We start from the raw sequence: 18,568 nt of genomic DNA on the forward strand, positions 1-18,568 counted from the left end.
ATTTATAGTGGTAATGCCAAGGAATTATGCCCCAATCAGTGGTGTCATTGGGAGGAAATGTACCCTTTCATTGGTGTCAGTGGTGGGAATTCTGCTCTATTGTTGGTATCAGTGGATGAAATGCCCCAAAGACTGGGTAAAAGCAAGCAAAGGACCGCAGTTTGGAGACCGCTGGATTCGACATTTGGCCATGGTTGTGTGTTTTGGGACAGTGCACTGCAGGTGTTTCTGTGGACAACTGTCACATTTGTAAAGCTCCCATCCAATCACAGATGGAGTCTTGCATTCTCGGCCGCACTGCTTTCTTCTTCTCTATGCTGAGTGTAGCCTCTGTTATTGTTGAATACAGATCTCGCTATAATGTGTTTATTTATAAGACGGTAGTGTTGCTACTACAACACATAACTGATTTCCTCCGGAGGAGTCTGTGCATTGTAACAGAGATTGCAACAGTGTTTCACAGGAGGATGAGTGCATGGTGAGATCATTTCCTCGTCTGCTCCCTTCAGTCCTCTTCATTTCATTAGCAGTGTGAAGAATTTTTTTTTTTTCCCTTTTGTTTCTGTTTTTCCACAAAGACGGCTCTGTGGCTGAGAAGTACATATTAGTTAGTGTACAGTTAGTCTATAACGGCAAATATCTATAGAGTGGCACGCTAGAAAACACCATTTAACTTTGTCATAGTAGATTTGCACACCATTTCGGTACAGTGTGTGACATTCATGTGACCCGTTTACGTGATGTCGCTTTATATTGCTGAATTTCCTTTGCGCAAAATACAGCGGTTGTCTAGAAATGGTTCCTTGTCTATGATGACCCTTATCAGTCAAGGTGTATACATATTCCGTACAGCCCCTTTAAAGGTGTCAATCAGAGTCCAACCCCAGCCAAGAGTCTCCTTTTAAAAAAAAAAAAAATAATAATAATTAAATATGGTGGGAAAGTGTCAAAGTCTATTTGAATTTAAAGGGTAGCTCCACTTTCATTAACCACTTAAGGACTGAGCCACTTTCTGAGATTTGTTGTTTACAAGTTAAAGTTTGTGTTTTTTTGCTAGAAAATTACTTAGAACCCCCAAACATTTTTTTTCGAACACCCTAGAGAATAAAATGGCGGTTGTTGCAATACTTTCTGTCACACCGTATTTGCACAGTGGTCTTATAAGCGCACTTTTTTTTTTTTGGAAAAAAATACAAGTTTTTTAATTAAAAAATAAGACCATGGTAAAATTAGCCCAATTTTTTTATATTGTAAAAGACAATGTTATGTTGAGTAAATTGATACCCTACATGTCATGCTTCAAAATTGCGCCCGCTCGTGGAATGGCGACAAACTTTTACCCTTAAAAATCTCCATAGGCGATGTTTACATCCACAGGTTGCGTGTTTTGAGTTACAGGTCTATGGCTAGAATTATTGCGCTCGCTCTACCGATCACGGTGATATCTAACATGTGTGGTTTGAACACCATTTTCATATGCGGGCGCTAATCACGTGTGCGTTCGCTTCTGCACACAAGTTCGTCGGGACAGGGCACGTTTTAAAAAAAAATGTTTTTAAATTTATTTTTACTTTTTATTTTTACACTGTTAATTAAAAAAAAAAATGTGTCACTTTTATTCCTATTACAAGGAATGTAAAAATCCCTTGTAATAGAAAAAAAGCATCACAGGACATCTTAAATATGGGATCTGGGGTCAAAAAGACCTCACATCTCATATTTACACTAAAATGCAATTAAAAAAAAAGTCATATAAAAAAATACAAAAAAAAGGCCCTTTAAGAGGTATAGGCAGAAGTGACATTTTGACGCCACTTCCGCCCTGCAGTCAGAGGTGGCTCTAGGCTTGGCAAATCTGAGACATGAGGCCCCATTCACATCCAGGTCAGGTTAATATAATCCAGCCAGCACAGAGTTCCCCCATATATCAGAGTCTGCAGGATTCCCCCTTGCAGTGCAAGTGAAAACTGATATAAAGTGGAATGCTGTGTATCATGATCTAAGGGGCAACCTGCAGAGTTTGGTGTAAAGGGGAACTCTAATGTAAGGGAGGGGGGGGCTCTGGTGACCAAAGATTACCTTTATATCAGAGTCCACTGCATTCCCCTTTACATCACAGAGTTCCAACTTGCATTTAAATGGCAAACTGTAATGTGGAGGGGGCTCTGGAGCTCCTTCCGCAGAGTGAGAGTCGCAGACATAATACAGGAGATGGTCAGAGACTGCAGACGTGATGCAGGAGATGGTCAGAGACTGCAGACGTGATGCAGGAGATGGTCAGAGACTGCAGACGTGATGCAGGAGATGGTCAGAGACTGCAGACGTGATGCAGGAGATGGTCAGAGACTGCAGACGTGATGCAGGAGATGGTCAGAGACTGCAGACATACTACAGGAGATGGTCAGAGACTGCAGACAATACTACAGGAGATGGTCAGAGACTGCAGACATACTACAGGAGATGGTCAGAGACTGCAGACATAATACAGGAGATGGTCAGAGGCTTCAGACGTGATACAGGAGATGGTCAGAGGCTTCAGACATGATACAAGAGATCAGTGGCGGCTGGTACTCGCAATTCTTGGGGGGGGGGGGGTGCAAACAAACTGAAAAATTCAACAAAATCAAATACAGCCACTGTGCCCATCAAATACAGCCACTGTGCCCACCCATCAAGTGCGGCCACTGTGCTTACCCATCAAGTGCGGCCTCTGTGCCCATCAAATGCAGCCTCTGTGCCCATCAAATGCATGCCAACTCCTTTGTGGCAGACAGCATCTGTTTGATTGGGGGGAGGATATGTGCTAGGGGGGCTTTGGGAGGGGAGAAGATATGTGCTGGGGAGTGGATTTCATATCCCAGCCCCTGGGATATTACGGGGGATGGATGGAGCTGGGACTGGATCGGGGGATGGATGTAGCCGGGTTGGGGTGGGGTGGATGGAGCCGGTATGGTATGGGGGGATGGATGGAGCCGGGATGGGATTGGGGGGGTGGATGGAGCCGGGATAGTATGGGGGGATGGATGGAGCCGGGATGGGATTGAAGTGGGATGGATGGAGCTGGGATGGAATCGGGGTGGGGTGGATGGAGCCGGGATGGTATGGGGGGATGGATGGAGCTGGGATTGGATCGGGGGGATGGATAGAGCCAGGATGGGATTGGGGTGGTGTGGATGGAGCTGGGGATGGATGGAGCTGGGATTGGATCAGGGGGATGGATGTAGCCGGGATTGTGGTGTGGTGGATGGAGCTGGGATGGTATGGGGGGATGGATGGACATCCTCTCCCCCAAATAGCTCCAAGTTAACTCTGCTTGTCCCCCCTCCCTTGCCCTGTTCTTTATGCGCCCCCCCCCCCCCCCCAGGCTGTTTACATTACACAGACCTCAGACCAGCGCGGCTCTCGGTGAATGCTGTGACTCATTCCCTCCTCCACTGTATACAGGAAAACATCACGGCACAGGAGGAGGAGGAGGGGCGGGTTCAGTTTGTTCCGCTCCGCAGTGCGCTGTGTGTCAGGAAGCTGGGGAGAGATCCCGGCTGCAATGCACAGCGGAGTGGAGCTTGCGGCGTGTGGGAACGGAGACACCCCGCACAAGCCACGGGAATCTGATTCGCCGGGACTTCGGGTCAAGAATGCAAGGCGGTCCCGACGAATCATGGAGCTTGCGGTATGGGCAAATTAGACGGTCGTGACTCGCGATGCCCCTGCGGGGGGCGAGGCCTAAGGCGACCGCCTAATTAGAGAGCCGCCTCTGCCTGCAGTGATATGGAGACAGGTGGGGGCCATCTTACCCTCACTTGTATCCATGTCTCCCACCGCCAATCGAAAGTGATCTTGTGGCGAATCCGCCGCAGAGACCACTTATATCTTGAAGCAGACCGCCCGCTGAAGAAGAGCTAGCTGTTGCCATAACAACAATATTCCTCTTCAAAGTACCAACGTACAACAACGGTGGGGCGGTCCGGAAGTGGTAAAAAAAAAAAAAATATATATATATATATATATATAGTATGTAGCATATATAATTGATACACAAACCATGTTCTAATTTAATGTTCTTAAACATTAACTTTCCTTTTCTGTTATGTTCATTGCACCTGGCAAGGTTCTGTGTTGGTGTACAAAACACCCCCAAAAATCTAATTTCCTGCTTTTGTCATTGGCTTACTTTTACCAGAAGTCTGTACTAAGGCCTCGTTCACATGTGCTTTGGTCTCTGAAGAGTGGTGAGGTTGTCTTGCTTGCTTTAACCCCTTGGATTCTGCCACAACTACATGCATTGCTTGTGGTTGCAGATGGCTTGCAGAGCAGCCCCATTCACTTGAATGGGTCACAATTTGAGGGGGGAGGGGAGCCCGCCGAAAGCAGCAGAGGGTATAATTCTGCTGCAGACGCAAAGAAAAGTATCATGGTTATTAAATGTGTATAGATGTGGACAAAAGGTGTGAGAATGACACAAATATTAATTTTTACAAAGTCTACTGCCTCCGTTTTTATAATGGGAATTTGCATATACTCAAGAATGTTATGACGAGTGATCAGATTAATCTTTGCCTCTTTGCCATGAAAATGAACCTAATCCCATAAAAAAAAAACATTTCCACTGCATTTGTGAAGAAGGCTTCAGGCCGCCCAAGTAAGTCCAGAAAGTGCCAGGACTGTCTCCTACAGTGGATTCAGCTATGGGGATTCGGGGCACCACCAGTGCAGAAATTGCTCAGGAATGACACCAGAGAGGTGCCCAACTACAGGGGAGAGAGAGGTGCACCAGAGAGGTGCCCATCTACAGGTGGGAGAGAGGCGACCCAGAGAGGTGCCCATCTACAGGTGAGAGAGAGGTGCACTAGAGGGGTGCCCATCTACAGGTGAGAGAGAGGTGCACCAGAGAGGTGCCCATCTACAGGTGAGAGAGAGGTGCACTAGAGAGGTGCCCATCTACAGGTGAGAGAGAGGTGCACCAGAGAGGTGCCCATCTACAGGTGAGAGAGAGGTGTACATCTACAAGCACAGTGAGGAGAAGACTTTGAAGGATGGCAAGAAGGGCAGCAAAGAAGCCAAAAACTTTAGGGACAGACTGATATTCTGCAAAAGGTACAGGCGTTGAACTGCTGAGGACTGGGGTAAAGTCATTTGCTCTAACGAACCCCCTTTCTGATTTGTTTGGCGCATCTGGAAAAAAAAAATTTCTGGGTAAGAAAAGGTGAGCTGTGTCATGCCAACAGTAAAGCATCCTGAGAACATTCGTGTGTGGGGTTGCTTCTCGGCCACAGGAGTGAGCTGACTCATAATTCTTGCTAAGAACACAGCCATGACTAAACAATGGTACAAAAACATCCTCCGAGAGCAACTTCTCCCAACCATCCAAGTACAGTTTGGTGAGGAACAATGCCTTTTCCACCATGATGGAGCACTTTGCCATAAGGACAAAGTGGCTTGGGGAACAAAACATCAAAATTTTGGTTTCATGGCCAGGAAACTCTCCAGACCTTAATCCTTTTTTTGTGAACTTGTGGTCAATCCTCAAGAGGCGGGTGAACAAAAAAAAACCCCCCACAAATTCGGACAAACTCCAAGCATTGATTATGCAAGAATGGGCTGCCATCGGTCAGGATGTGGCCCAGAAGTTGATTGACCGCATGCCAGGGCGAGTTGCAGAGGTCTTGCAATGGAAGGGTCAACACTGCAAATATTAACTCTTTACATAAACTTAATGTAATTGTCAATAAAAGCCTTTGACACTTATGAAATGCTTAAAGTTATTCTTCAGTATACCATAGTAACATCTGGCAAAAATATCTAAAAAACACTACTGAAGCAGCAGACTTTGCGAAAATTTATATTTGTGTCAGTCTCAACTTTTGGCCATGGCTGTACATCCCTTACCACTTCCTCTCCAGCTTAAGGGGGAGCCCCCAACCTCATGTGTGAACAAGCCTGAAGGTCAAATTTTATTAAAATTTTAGTTTTTGGTGAGACAAAGTTATGGAGACCATGCAGATTTTCTCATCGGAACACAAACAAAGGTAACTATAATGAGCCAGACCCTCCAATTCAAAATCAGTCTTCAAAGAAAATGTGAAACAAACCGGTATTTCTTCAGGGCAGAAATAGCTAGGAACCTGCTACAAAGTTTACATTTATGAAATGTACATTGATCACTCAGAGGGAATTGTTTTTTTTGTTTTTTCCAACAAAAGTGGAGTTGCTTTTTAAAGAGGAAGTAAACTCTGATGGGTTTTACTTCTTCTTTCCCTGCAAAGGTAAAGCATAATGGGCTACTATGCATCGCATAGTAGTCCATTATGTGTCACTTACTTGACACAGGAGCCTACAATGTCACTGCTGTCCCCTCTTCCACGGAGCGTCCATCTTCTTTCCGGTATCGTGGCTCCGGCGCTGTGCCTGGCCGGAGCAGCGATGACGTCACTCCAGCACATGCACGCGGGAGCCGTCGGTGACGGCATGTTAGCCTTCACTAACAGCATGCTCAGTGCGCTTGCGCCGTTGTCTTTGGCGTGCATGTGCCGTAGACATCGGTGCCAGTTTTTTGTAAAATATCTCCTTAACCGTGTAGGTTAAGGAAATATTTCTTGCACCTACAGGTAAGCCTTAATCTAGGCTTAACTGTAGGTTAAAGTGGTCCCAGAGGGTGTACAAGCCCAGGTGCTGTGTACAAATTCCCCTTACATGAATGGCTGTACATGGGAAAAATCCCTGCTCTTCTACCTCTGCTTTCTGCAGCACTTCCAGGACAAATCAGAGCGATTCTAATAGGTCAGTGCTGGCACATCGCTCTGCTCCATCCCTGAAGCTCTGCAGAAAGGAGAAAGAGAATAGCGGGGATTTCAAATCCCTGGACAGTGTACCGACTGTGTAGGTGTTGGCAGCTCATCACCCCCTGGAGGTAGGTACAGTGTGGATAAGGGAGGTGGGGAGGGTGTAGTGTGTTCACTGTTTCTGAAAAGGAGACCTAGCCCTTTAAGTATTGCAAATAATATGTTTCATATGACTGTAACGTATTGCAGATGAGAGCGCTCTCTTGTGATCTACAAGGACTTTATTACTAAGAAATTAATTGACAAACTTTTTCTTTATGCTTTTATTCCAGCTTGAAGAGGAACAGTCTTTGTGTGATGTCTCCAGTTTGGGCTCAGATGATAATACTTCTTTAGAAAGGAACTCCTCCCATGGCAGTGACATTTCTATTCCCCGCACATCGAGCATGAAGAAGCCCAGCGACCGACACAGTATGGACAGCAGCTGTAGCAGTACAGTGACTGCATGTGTAGAGGAGAGGGAATGTGAGCACACCGGAGTGTCAGAGATGGAAGGAGAGGAGATGGACAACATCACCGAAGTGTCGCCTCACGTCACCCGCTCTAAGAGCACCACCCGCTCTGCTTCACCCAGGAGGCACAGCTGGGAGCCTTGGAAACACACCCCCAGTGACAGTGAAATTAGTCGTAGGAGGTGAGGGCATCATTTCTGTATGGAGCAATTTTTTTTATATATATTTTATATATAATCTAGCTTTCCTATGAAAAGGTAACATTTATTACCATGTTTTCTTAATACTTCATAATACTGCTACAAATAAGACTGTAAAAAAACATATTTAACACTAAGAATTACAGAGGGAAAATGTCTATACCTTCCATCATGACCATCTCCATAAGATAACACTCTATTTTTTTTTTTTATATAGAACTGATGCCAAAAGTCTGTTATCAAAGCAATATAATAATTGCACCTTTTTGTAAAAATAAATAAATGCAGCCATTTTTCAAAAAGCAAAAATATACATCATTATTTTTGCATATGAACCCTCGAAGTGCAATGCCTTGGCACCTGCAGGTTCTTGCTCAAGTCCCTCATCTTTCAGCAGTGGAGCTCAAGAAACTGTCAGTAGGCTACAAGCGTGGTGACGTCTCTTGTGCTCCATTAGAAGCTACGGATCCCTCTGCCATGGTGGCAGATGGGACTTGTAGTTTTTTTTATTTACAACTTCCTGTAAATGAATGTAGAGGCAATGCGGAGCCTCGCACAGCTGCTCCAATGTCGTAATATTTGACAGGTCGCTGTGGGAAGAGCAACCCCATAATCTAGCTAAGGGGGGGGGGGGGGGGTGTAGTCTGGCAATGGGGGAGGGGGGGGGGGGGGCTGTACATGCTGACCATAGTTCATGTTGCACCCAAAATATGGGTTAAACATGGGCCAAAAGGTGGAGTTATCTTTTAAATCAGAAATCTGAAAGTGAATAGTCTTATCTATATGAAGAGGGTCATGTGGAAGGCCTGAGAATGTTCTATCTATATGTTATGCATGATAATGGGTAGAAGAGTGCAACAGCAATCACATTTCAGCTAATGATATACCACCTACTGGCTTTGCAGGGCTATTTGCTGTGGCTGATTCACTTTGCACGTTTCCCCCCCCCCCCACCCCCCCCCCCCCCGAGACGTGCTTTAATATCATGCTGTTATGCAGCTAAAGGAAAACTATGTAGTGTATTTCCAATGCGTTTATGGCGGTATTTCGTGTATAGAACTGTTGCTACATCCTGTACTGGTTATCTGCATGTCAGGCTCTGCAATCTCCACCTTTGCTGAGTGACTGTTTCAAATAACATTCATTAATCAACTTGTTTTACATTAGCTTCAGCCGACTCTTAAAAATGCACTGAAAGAAAAGCACAATCATCGTACAACAGTACAGGAAGCTCAACCTGCAAGTGTAATCAGCAAAAAAATGGCCGCTCCCATGTGGTTTATAATGCAAACCATAAATAGAAAAACTTGTTTAAAACAATTTCGCTACATTATAGGAATTTTTAAATGAAGCTGATCGCCATCTTTTAATAAGACTATCGATTTTTTTTTTATTAAAAAGAAGACCTTTTGTAGCTTAACTCTAATGTCAAGACATTATAATAATTCATTTTAATGTAAAAAAAAAGAAACAAACTGCACCCAGCTCTTGACCATCAGTGGTGGGAGGAGCTCATCAAAGCTCTTTCGCCAGCTCCCACCAGGTACAGCCGCATAACGTGAATATCCTTATTACAGCGGCTTTACCGTAGCTATTTTTTGATCTGAAGTCTTTAAAGCAACCCATAGATTATGCGACTTTCTTTTCTCGAGTAAAGAAAATCACTTGATTCCCCCATCAACACAGCTAACATTGATGGGGGAATCGCTCCAGCAGCACGATTGTGATTTGTCAGCAGAGAGCCTTCCCGGCTAGAAGAACACATTAAGTCTGTTAGCTATAGCAGTAATCGCATGTAAAAAAAATCAGACAGGCTGGTTGTTACCTAGTGCAAACAAATGACAACAACCCCAACCTATAACTGGGTTTTGCAACAAGGAGCACATAAAAGGCTCTCTCCAGACCTACCTGCTCTTAATCTATCCATCATAAATTATACATTTTGAGAATCTCCAAAATTTGGAGCGCATTTGTATTAATAACGGATGCTGGTTTGTGAGCGTAGAATATTTTTTTTGTTGTGTTTTGGTTTTACCCAAGTCGATAGATGGACCAACTTGGGTACAACCGGCCTGCCCATAGATTGATTGATTAAATCTCAGCCGGTCCCTCCTGAACCAGCTAAGATTCAATCCATCTATGCCCAGCTTTAATTTTTGGCTGTCTTCGTATTGTTTTATAAAAGTTTAAAGTAGTTGTAAAGGCAGAAGGTTTTTTTTTTTTTTATCTTGATGCATTCTACGCATTAAGATAAAAAAACCTTTTGTGTGTAGCAGCCTCCCCAGCAAACCCCTAATTACTTACCTGAGCCCCATCTCTATCCAGCGATGTCCACAAATGTCTAAGCCACCCGAGACACTCCTCCTGATTGGTTGAGACACAGCAGCGGCACCATCGGCTCCTGCGGCTGTCAATTAGGGGAGAGGGGGGACGTGGCTAGATCAGGGTTCTGTGACTTGGCTCCAGTGCCCCCCATAGGGAGCTGCTGACTGTAGGGGCACTCGATAGGGGGGAGGGGCCAGGAGCAGCAAAGAGGGACCCAAGAAGAGGAGGATCCGGGCTGCTCTGTGCAAAACCAACTGCACAGAGGAGGTAAGTATAACATGTTTGTTTTTTATTTTTTTTAAACAAGACTTTACAATCGCTTTAAATGCTTAAAACCTCGAAAATACTGATAAGGAGCTAATTATTAATAGTACACATTGTCCACTTTCTGTGGTAAAGTTAAATTTGCAAACTCATGAGCATTTCCTTTGACTCATATTGACAGTAATGCGGCACACACAAATGCTCAAAGAAGTCCTTTCATGGAAGAAATGTAGCTGCGGATGTCCAGAATAGAAATGGCCCCCTATGGTTTCTTAACAGATTAATAGACCAATCAGGGGAGGTGCATAGATAAAGTATTGCAGATTGTCCATGAAGCATCTTCTATAAACATCCGTCTGATTAAAGCGGCGTTCCACCTAAAAAAAAAAAAAAAAAAATTAAAAGTAGCTGCTGACTTTTAAAATAAGGACACTTGCCTGTCCAGGGCGCCTGCGATGTCCTCCCCCAAATCCCCGTCCCTCGGCTTCGGGTGGAGGCACCAGCATCGCTAGTAAGGGAACTGGGAAGTTCACAGCCTGGTTCCCTACTGCGCATGTGCAAGTCGCAATGCGCATTCTGAGTGTTCCCTGCCGTCTTCTGGGATCTGTGTCTCCCAGAAGACAGCGGGGGGGGGGGGGGGGGCGGAGGAGAGGGGCCAGACATGGTGTAGATGACCGCAGATATGGCTTTAGTCTCTGCCAAAGGCTACGCCCATTGATGAATTTCACTCCACCCACTGGGGCTTAACCCTACGATTAAGCCCTTGGGGGCAACATGGAATGCGTTAAGGGACCTGGCCTTCGGCGGAAAGACTTGCATGTTGAAGCTGATCTGATGTCTATGCTATGGTGGCTGGTTTTTGGAAAGTGGTGCCATTTATGTACTGCATCGGATGGGCTTCTTGGCAGCCTGCATTCCTCTACTTGAGTATCTTGGAAATTCAGTCCCCTGCTTTGAGTGTCGTTCAAAGCTCGATATTTAGGTCGCAGTTCTTACAATGTTCTTACACCAAAAGTTGAAAAAAACTCTAATATATACCCAATTACAATAGTGTATACCCAGCTCTATCAAAAAGTCAGCTGTAGGGAACACACCATGTTATGCTGCAGTGTTTCAGCATTATAATTGATGTAGTATGCTACTCATATGAAGTGATCAGTCTTCATAGGACTGTATTGTCTTACAAATCACCAGTCATCTGGCTCCTGTTCTGGTATTTGTTATGACGTTGCTTTAATTATTTTGGCATAGATGTATGCAGTGTCTTCTCTAAGAGGTCCCCTGTGTTCCCTTGTAGCTGGGTCATTCTGGTGAACGGTTCTCAGTGAGATCGCCCCATATAAATGTACAAGTGCGTGTATAGACGGCTCAAGATACACCAAGGGGCGCTGTTAGTCCTACATACTAATGAGGTCTGTGGACGTAGCAATTACCACTAATGCAGAACAGATGAGGCCAGATGACTTCTGCATCAGTTGATTTAAACCGTTTTGAGTGTTGCTTTCATGTACTTGGAAGTAGTCCAAGGAGGAGAACAATTGTCTTGCATTGTTGTATCCTAAAATGTTTGCTTGATGGAAAGTACAGTGTTGGGCTGTGCTATTGAGTATGTTTTCTACGGTCCTTAGCTGCATATACTGCACGATGCAAACATAACCTCCCTTGTATTCGTTGCTTTGTTTGGTGCCCACAGCCCGGCTTTCAGCTTCTGAGCATTTTCTCTACCCTTGCTTGTTCCCATTATTTCAGACTTTTCTGAACAATGCTGATCTATCTCAATGATTCATTTGCAGTTCATTTCGAATGCTGGGGGATGTTGTAAGGAAGCCAACTGCTCACAAAAGAAGGTATCAAAATAAAAATCCGTCTCTATATGTATGTACTAACACTTTCCGAGATCCATTGTGCCCCATTATGATGAGGATAATGCCCTTCCACAACTCCACTTGACATAGGCTTTGATTATATAAACAGTATGTATAATCTTATGACCTATGTCACTTGGCTCTTCCATTTGTTTAGAAGTTTTTTAAAGGACCAAAGTCTCTTTTATTGGTAAATTATACAAAGAAAGCATCCTCAGTACAGGTACATTCAGCCTACCCATAGATGGTTTGAATCTCGGCTGGTCCTTGCTGATCAGGCCGAGATTCGAACCATCTATGGCCAGCTTAAATATTGGCTTGGCAGTGGCACTATGCTACTTCTATACAGTGGTCCTGACTGCACCTATAGTCATAATATAACTTTATTTAATGTAACCTTGGACCTCTCACGATGACCAACTAGCTTCTCTACACCTGCGCCCCATTCACACTTGTGCACCTTGTCATGCAACTTTGGACATCAAAATCACATGACAAGTTGTACCCCTGGTTTTCCAATGTAGCCATTCATATATGTGCGACTTAAAAGTAGTTCATGCACTACTTTAGTCTGACTTTCATGCAACCTGAGGGCCATAGACTTCAATGTTAAAGGAGTTGTAAACCCTCAAGTTTTTTCAGCTTAATGCAGTAAGCTGAAAAACATTCTGTGCAGCTGCCCCCCAGAGCCTCCCTTTCTCCCATCTGAACCCAATCCTTCCAGCAATGAGCACGAGCCCAGCAGTTCCAGCTGCTGTCTCGGGTCCTCATTGGATAGATAGCAGCGCAGCCATTGGTTCCTGCTGCTGTCAATCAAATTCAGTGACACAGGGGGGCGGGCCGAGTCCTGCTGTCTGTGTCATTGGACACAGTAGCTGGACTTGGGAGTTTGCATAAAAGTCATACGTGAATGTTTTACATACAACGTCACTTCTAAGTACCCCCCATTCAAAGTTGCACTCCAAACTTGCGCAGCTTTGGAGTCGTACTAATGTAAATGGAATCTCCATTCACACTTGTACAACTCCAGTTTCGTGACTTTGGAGTAACTTTGACGCAACTTTGGATGAGTTCAACTTTGATGCGACTTGTCCCTCTGCAAAGTTGGACCCACTGTTGCATGTAAATCATATCTTTCATGCAACTTTTCAGTGTTAATATTGAAGTCAATGGACCTGAAGTTGCATGAAAGTTGGATCAAAGTAGTGTATGAACTACTTTGAAGTTGCTGTGACATTAAGTCGCATATATATGAATGGTTATCACTGGAAAACATGGGGTATGACTTGCCATGCGAGTTTCCAAAGTTGCATGACAAGTATGATAATTGCATCGATTCCAAATCTTAAAAGGCTTAGTTCATGAAGATATTTTAAAGGAGAAGTATGGTAATCCACTTTTCTTTTTGCAGATTAAAACTTACCTAGGTCTCCTGCTCTGTTCTTCTATGCTCATTGGAGCGCTGAGCTGTGGAGAGGCGGGGAGCGGCCATCTTGGCCCCTCAGCAGCATCAGTCCAGGCACCTGGCGGATCCAAACTTCCAGAGTCGGGAAGACGCAGTGCCTGGACTGATCTTGGTGACGTTAGCAGAGAGCGGACTTCAGACTACTCTCTGCTGAAAATGGGTCACAGGAGTGCAAAACTAATTGCACCCCTCTGACCCAGAGGAGAAGTCCAGCCAAACGAGCTCAGGCTGGACTTCTCCTTTTTAAAGCAACTTATTTCATTACCATTTCTCTCAATTCAGAAACATTGATATCACTTGGCTATGGAATTATTTTTTTTTTAATGGACATTTGTTGGAAAAATATTTTTCAAAAGATTTTATCTGGTATGGATTCAGTCTCTGCCCTTCCCAACAGACAACCTGGACCTTGTGGTATTTTACAGACAGAGAACTGTGATACTCTTGGCAAACTTACTTAAAGTAGAACTATAAACTTTTTTTTTCCCCATTTCAAATAGACTAAGGGTGGGTTATAACCCCTGTCAGTTTTTTTGCCATCTGTATCCCATTGTGGAGATTTCCCTTCACTTCCTGTCCCGTAGCCAAACAAGAAGTGAGCGGAATTCCCTACAATTTAAAGGAATTCCATGGAGCCTCCTAGGTCATCAGAACTAGTGTCCCCATTGGAAGATTTCTCCTCTGTTACTTTTCAGCCCAAAATGTGTGATTTTCTTTTAATTTCACTTTTAATGATAGCAGTAAACAGGACAAATAGACAAGGTGAATCTCCAGACGGCAATAAAAACCTGACAGGTGTTCTAATCCCTCTCCATTCTATCTAAAACTTAAAAAAAAAAAGTTTTTTGGCTTTAGTTATACTTTAACAGTCAAAATACTTTTAAAGTAGCTCTTAAAAATGTAAAAAGCATCACCTGCATTCCACTGACTTGAGACCCGTTCCCTCTCATCTTTACTATGTTTAAGAGCCGCAGAATGTTCCCATCCAGAACATCTGTGGGAGTCGGATGCCTGCACCAACTGCCTGGGACTGTAGTTCCATCCGCTAACCCCTACATAACTATCATGTCCTGTATACAGACCTCACCCTGTCAAAAATGTGGTTATCTTCCGTTATGGATAAAGCTCTAAACCCTTTACTGGAAAGCAAATCACTACTGTGGGTTGGTGCACACTGCAGAATGGAGGTTTTGCCTTAGGCTGTTGTTCAAAAGAAAATGGCACTAATGCATGTAGTGTACATTACCGTAGTGCAAAAGTGTGAAATGTCCCCAAAAAGTAAGGTTCATCAAGTAGGGTTAAGGATGGCTACAGATTAAAGAACAATTACTTAGTCTTTGAATTTAAAATGCCCACACAGTCTGGCTTTAGCATGACTATAGTGACAATCATTTGTGTGTATGGCCTATAATGACTCCGACAGCTGACCAGTAATTGCTTGAATACTAAAGCACAACTGGTTGAAGTCATACAGTGATTGATTCCATTATCTGTTACACAAATTGTGCCCATCTGCCATGGAGGCCCCCTTTCAGTACATGGTCTTCAGTTCTCTTCACAGATTCACAGGTGCAATATTGGTCTTCTTGTTAGGTTTTACCCTTAACTTGCGTTGGGGTATACATGCGATGATACTGTATAGAAGACAAGAATTGAACTCCTGTGCCTAACACAATCTGGAAAGATGGCTGACTTAGTTGCCAAATGTTTGAGTTGGCCAGACACTTGCATGGCCATAATGTTCATCATAGTTTTGGTTTATGAGCACAACTTCTGAGTAGACAGATTAAGTCATACATGGTACTTTTTGGGGTTTTGTGAGATCATTTTCCCCCTGGCAATCAGGAGAGGCCATGATAATCAAAATAAGTTAAAAATAATCTAGCCACATCTACAGAAAGAAAACTAGACACAGATGCAAAAAAAATCTTGAAACAACCCACCCCCTCCCCCTCCAGTCCCTGCTGCATGATTTCTGGGATGGTTCAGAGTGATTCTGATTGGTCAGTGCCAGCATAGAGTATTGCTCTGATCTGTGCCCAAATCCCTGCAGAAAGAAGGTGGAGAAGAGCAGGGATTACAAATTTCCAGACTACTGCACCCTACTGCATGGCCACTAACAGCTCCTCACCCACGGCGTCAAGTAGAGCAAGGACTGGGTATGCTGGGGAGGCTGTAGGGTGTTGATTCACCCTTTCATTTTTCTAAAATGGGAAACTAACTCTTTAAAACACCTAACGAAGATTTCTAACAAATGTACCTGTGAAAAATTTTACATTTGTGTAGAATTGTGGTTTTCAGCCCCCTCAGGGCCTGCGTCAATGGGCTTTGGGCTGGCATTGATGACATCCATTTTGGATGCTTCTGAGATTATCCAGAATTCATTGACAGATGGTTTGACCTGTAGCTGAACTCCTTCTGACCTGCTTCAAATGGGTTTTGCATTCATGTAGACTTGGTGGGGAATTTCCTCTTGCTAAAATGCATGTTAACATTCGCGAACACCAGTCACTTTCCTGTTTGAACAAGCCTATAGGAGCATACACTGCCAAAACTGCCATTCGCGTTGAATCACAATAGCGTTTGTCTTATGGCCCTTTTTAGTTTTCACTTTGCAGCATTGCTTTGACCATATCAGTAGCAATTTACTTATCTTTAGCCGTGTTCCCATTTCCATCCGTTAACAATTGACATTTCTCCCCTCTCTTTCTGGTGGCTCTTCTCAGTATGAGTTGGTGTCTCTCAACTGTAAACTTTACTGCTGTGGGTGGTGAAATGAATTGCAGAAGGTATAGTATCTGCAGGCCGGTAAAAAGGTGGAATTGCATCATAACCTGCATTGGGTGCTTTTCCTTGTGCTTGGAGTGAATGCTTCTTCTTTGTTACTGCTTAACCTTTTATTTGTCTCTTATGCAATGGAAGTGGCTAATGTCATATTTACGTGAGCTGCTTATGAGTCCACAAGCATACAAATGCTTTACTGGTGTGTGCTTTGGCCTCTTGTATAAAACCTCTAAAGTGCTTGCAAACCTCTGTAATGAAAAATGAACAAATTATATCCCTCTATAGTGTGTACTAGCCTCAATTCAAAGCGCCTTGTATAGTTCCTTTCTGCTCTGCCTTCACTCTGCCATCCGCATGAGTCACTTCTGACAGGTTATGCCAGTGTTCTATCGAGAAGTGCCGGTTATCGAGAAGTGCCCGGTATGAACTGCGCATGCATCATACGGAACAGCACAACAGCTGATTTGCCGATCAGCTGGGCTGACGTAACCAGGGCGCATGCACACATCGTAGGAGGTATCTCTCGATGGGAGATACCATTTCACAGGCACAATTTAAACCTATACAAACAGTAGGGGAGACCGTAGTTCTCAGATTGTGAATCGCTGCTGCTGGATTGCGGCTAGTGGCTGTGTTGAAGAGCTGGTTTTGTCTGTATTGCAACCCGTTCTTTCACACAGGCAAAACCGGGCGTTGGACACAGCAAGCCTGCCCTGAAACACAGACAAAACCGGACCATCAGCACACTGTAAAGCCGCCCCGCAACAGTGAGGCACAATGTGAGAACTACAGTCTCCCCCCGCTGTTTGTATAGGTTTCAATTGTGACCGTGAAATGGTATCTCCCATCGAGAGAGCCTCCTACGATGTGCGCTTGTGCCCTGATCACATCACTCCAGCTAATCAGCAAATCGGCTGAAGCGCGGTTCCGTCCTGTGCATGCACGGCCACTATTCGATTGTGGGCACTTCTCGACATAACATCGGCACCACAGAATTCCAGGGGATGTCCCCTTCCCCCTACCCCCCAAGCACACAGCAGATGATTAACTGCCTCAGCTGTGCATATTTCCATATGAGACTGTGTAGAGCAGGTGTGTCCATTTCCCCCACTCAAGTCTCAGATTACACAAAGCTCTGGGCTCTGTGCTGTACATTATGTGACAACATATCCCCACCAACAAACAAATACAAAACCTCCTGCGTTTGGGAGTGCTGCCCTGTTACGACTGGGGAAGTCAAGATACTCTAAAATCCTAGAACAAAAACAGAGGGCGTATCAGTCTAGCACATTATCCTCAAAGCATTTTTATTATTAGTTAAAGAAAGAAAGAGGTAAGTATTCTACTCACAAACCGACAGATGTATAACAAGGTAAAAAATAATGTATAACAACTTGTGAAGTTAAAACAACATCAGTGAATCCACGATACTACATCATAGATTAGAGTAGACCATCACAAGTCCAACATGCTAAAGGGTTTCGAGGGTCTTCCCTCTTGACTTGGCTCTTGAGGAAGAGGGTACACGTTAGCCTGTTGGACTTGTGATGCTCTATTATAATCTATGTTTTGCGAATTCGCTGCTGTTGTAACTTGCGATACGATCAGATTCCCACCCCCTGCCTTCTGGCGTTCAGAAATTCTGTGCCAACTGTGTGCTTTAGGAGGCTGTAGAGGTGAGAGGCTGCAGATAAACAGGTTTGACTTATGTAGGAGGATTGGTTTCATCTCTCTGTACCACCTGAGGCCAGTCACCTCACTGGGTATATGTTAGAAGAAAAAGAAAAATGTCCCTACTGCCTTAGTGCACAAATAACAGATGGCTTAAGCTTGTCATATATTATGCAGTTTCCTTTAGATTTACCTTTAACCATGTAGTGCAAGGGCCTGCCTGATTGCATACAAATTGAAAGTGATTAGGTTTAACTTGATATTATATGGTTTTGGTAAATCTAAAGGAAAATTGTACAAGACATTTGTATAATGTATGGCCAGCCTTAGCCATGCTGGCATTAAAAATGAACCTTCAAGCAACCCTTCTGCTTTAAAGAGGTGAATGTTGGTTCATCCCATAATGCTCTGCGACATAAAGATGGCTGGCTGGATGCAGCGCCAAAATACTTTGTAGCTCTGTGATGGTGGGGGTATTCTTCTTGCAGTATAATATATGCCAAGTGTGTACCGTCTGCTGTGCATATCTTCTGCATTGCTAAGTGTTTTGTTTTAAGCCATTGTTATAGTGCAGCTTAGGCTATCACTTGTTGATTATATGCTTTGTGTGCAGGTCTGGGCTCTGTCAGCTTAATATATTATTGTTGTTTGTTCTAATAAATGAGAAATAATCAAACAAGGTTGATCCCGCTCCCTCACTGCT

At 44.1% G+C, this 18,568-nt stretch overlaps 1 protein-coding gene across 7 annotated transcripts in view; it reads left to right on the plus strand.

Moving 5' to 3' along the window:
- AKAP13 (A-kinase anchoring protein 13) overlaps nt 1–18,568 on the plus strand; it is a 440,963-nt gene that overhangs the window by 316,801 nt on the left and 105,594 nt on the right. For 5 of the 7 annotated variants that reach the window (XM_077472410.1, XM_077472415.1, XM_077472411.1 and 2 more), the window contains 3 exons: nt 7,112–7,473; nt 11,874–11,927; nt 16,137–16,199. In XM_077472410.1, the coding sequence (XP_077328536.1) occupies nt 7,112–7,473; nt 11,874–11,927; nt 16,137–16,199 (479 nt within the window). The remainder of the gene's footprint in view (nt 1–7,111; nt 7,474–11,873; nt 11,928–16,136; nt 16,200–18,568) is intronic. The other 2 variants (XM_077472413.1, XM_077472414.1) reach the window with 2 other exon arrangements.

Source organism: Lithobates pipiens, unplaced genomic scaffold (genome assembly GCF_037356315.1).
Source record: "Lithobates pipiens isolate NorthernLeopardFrog02 unplaced genomic scaffold, aLitPip1_a1.2 Scaffold_8, whole genome shotgun sequence".
Classification (NCBI taxonomy): Eukaryota; Metazoa; Chordata; class Amphibia; order Anura; family Ranidae; genus Lithobates; species Lithobates pipiens.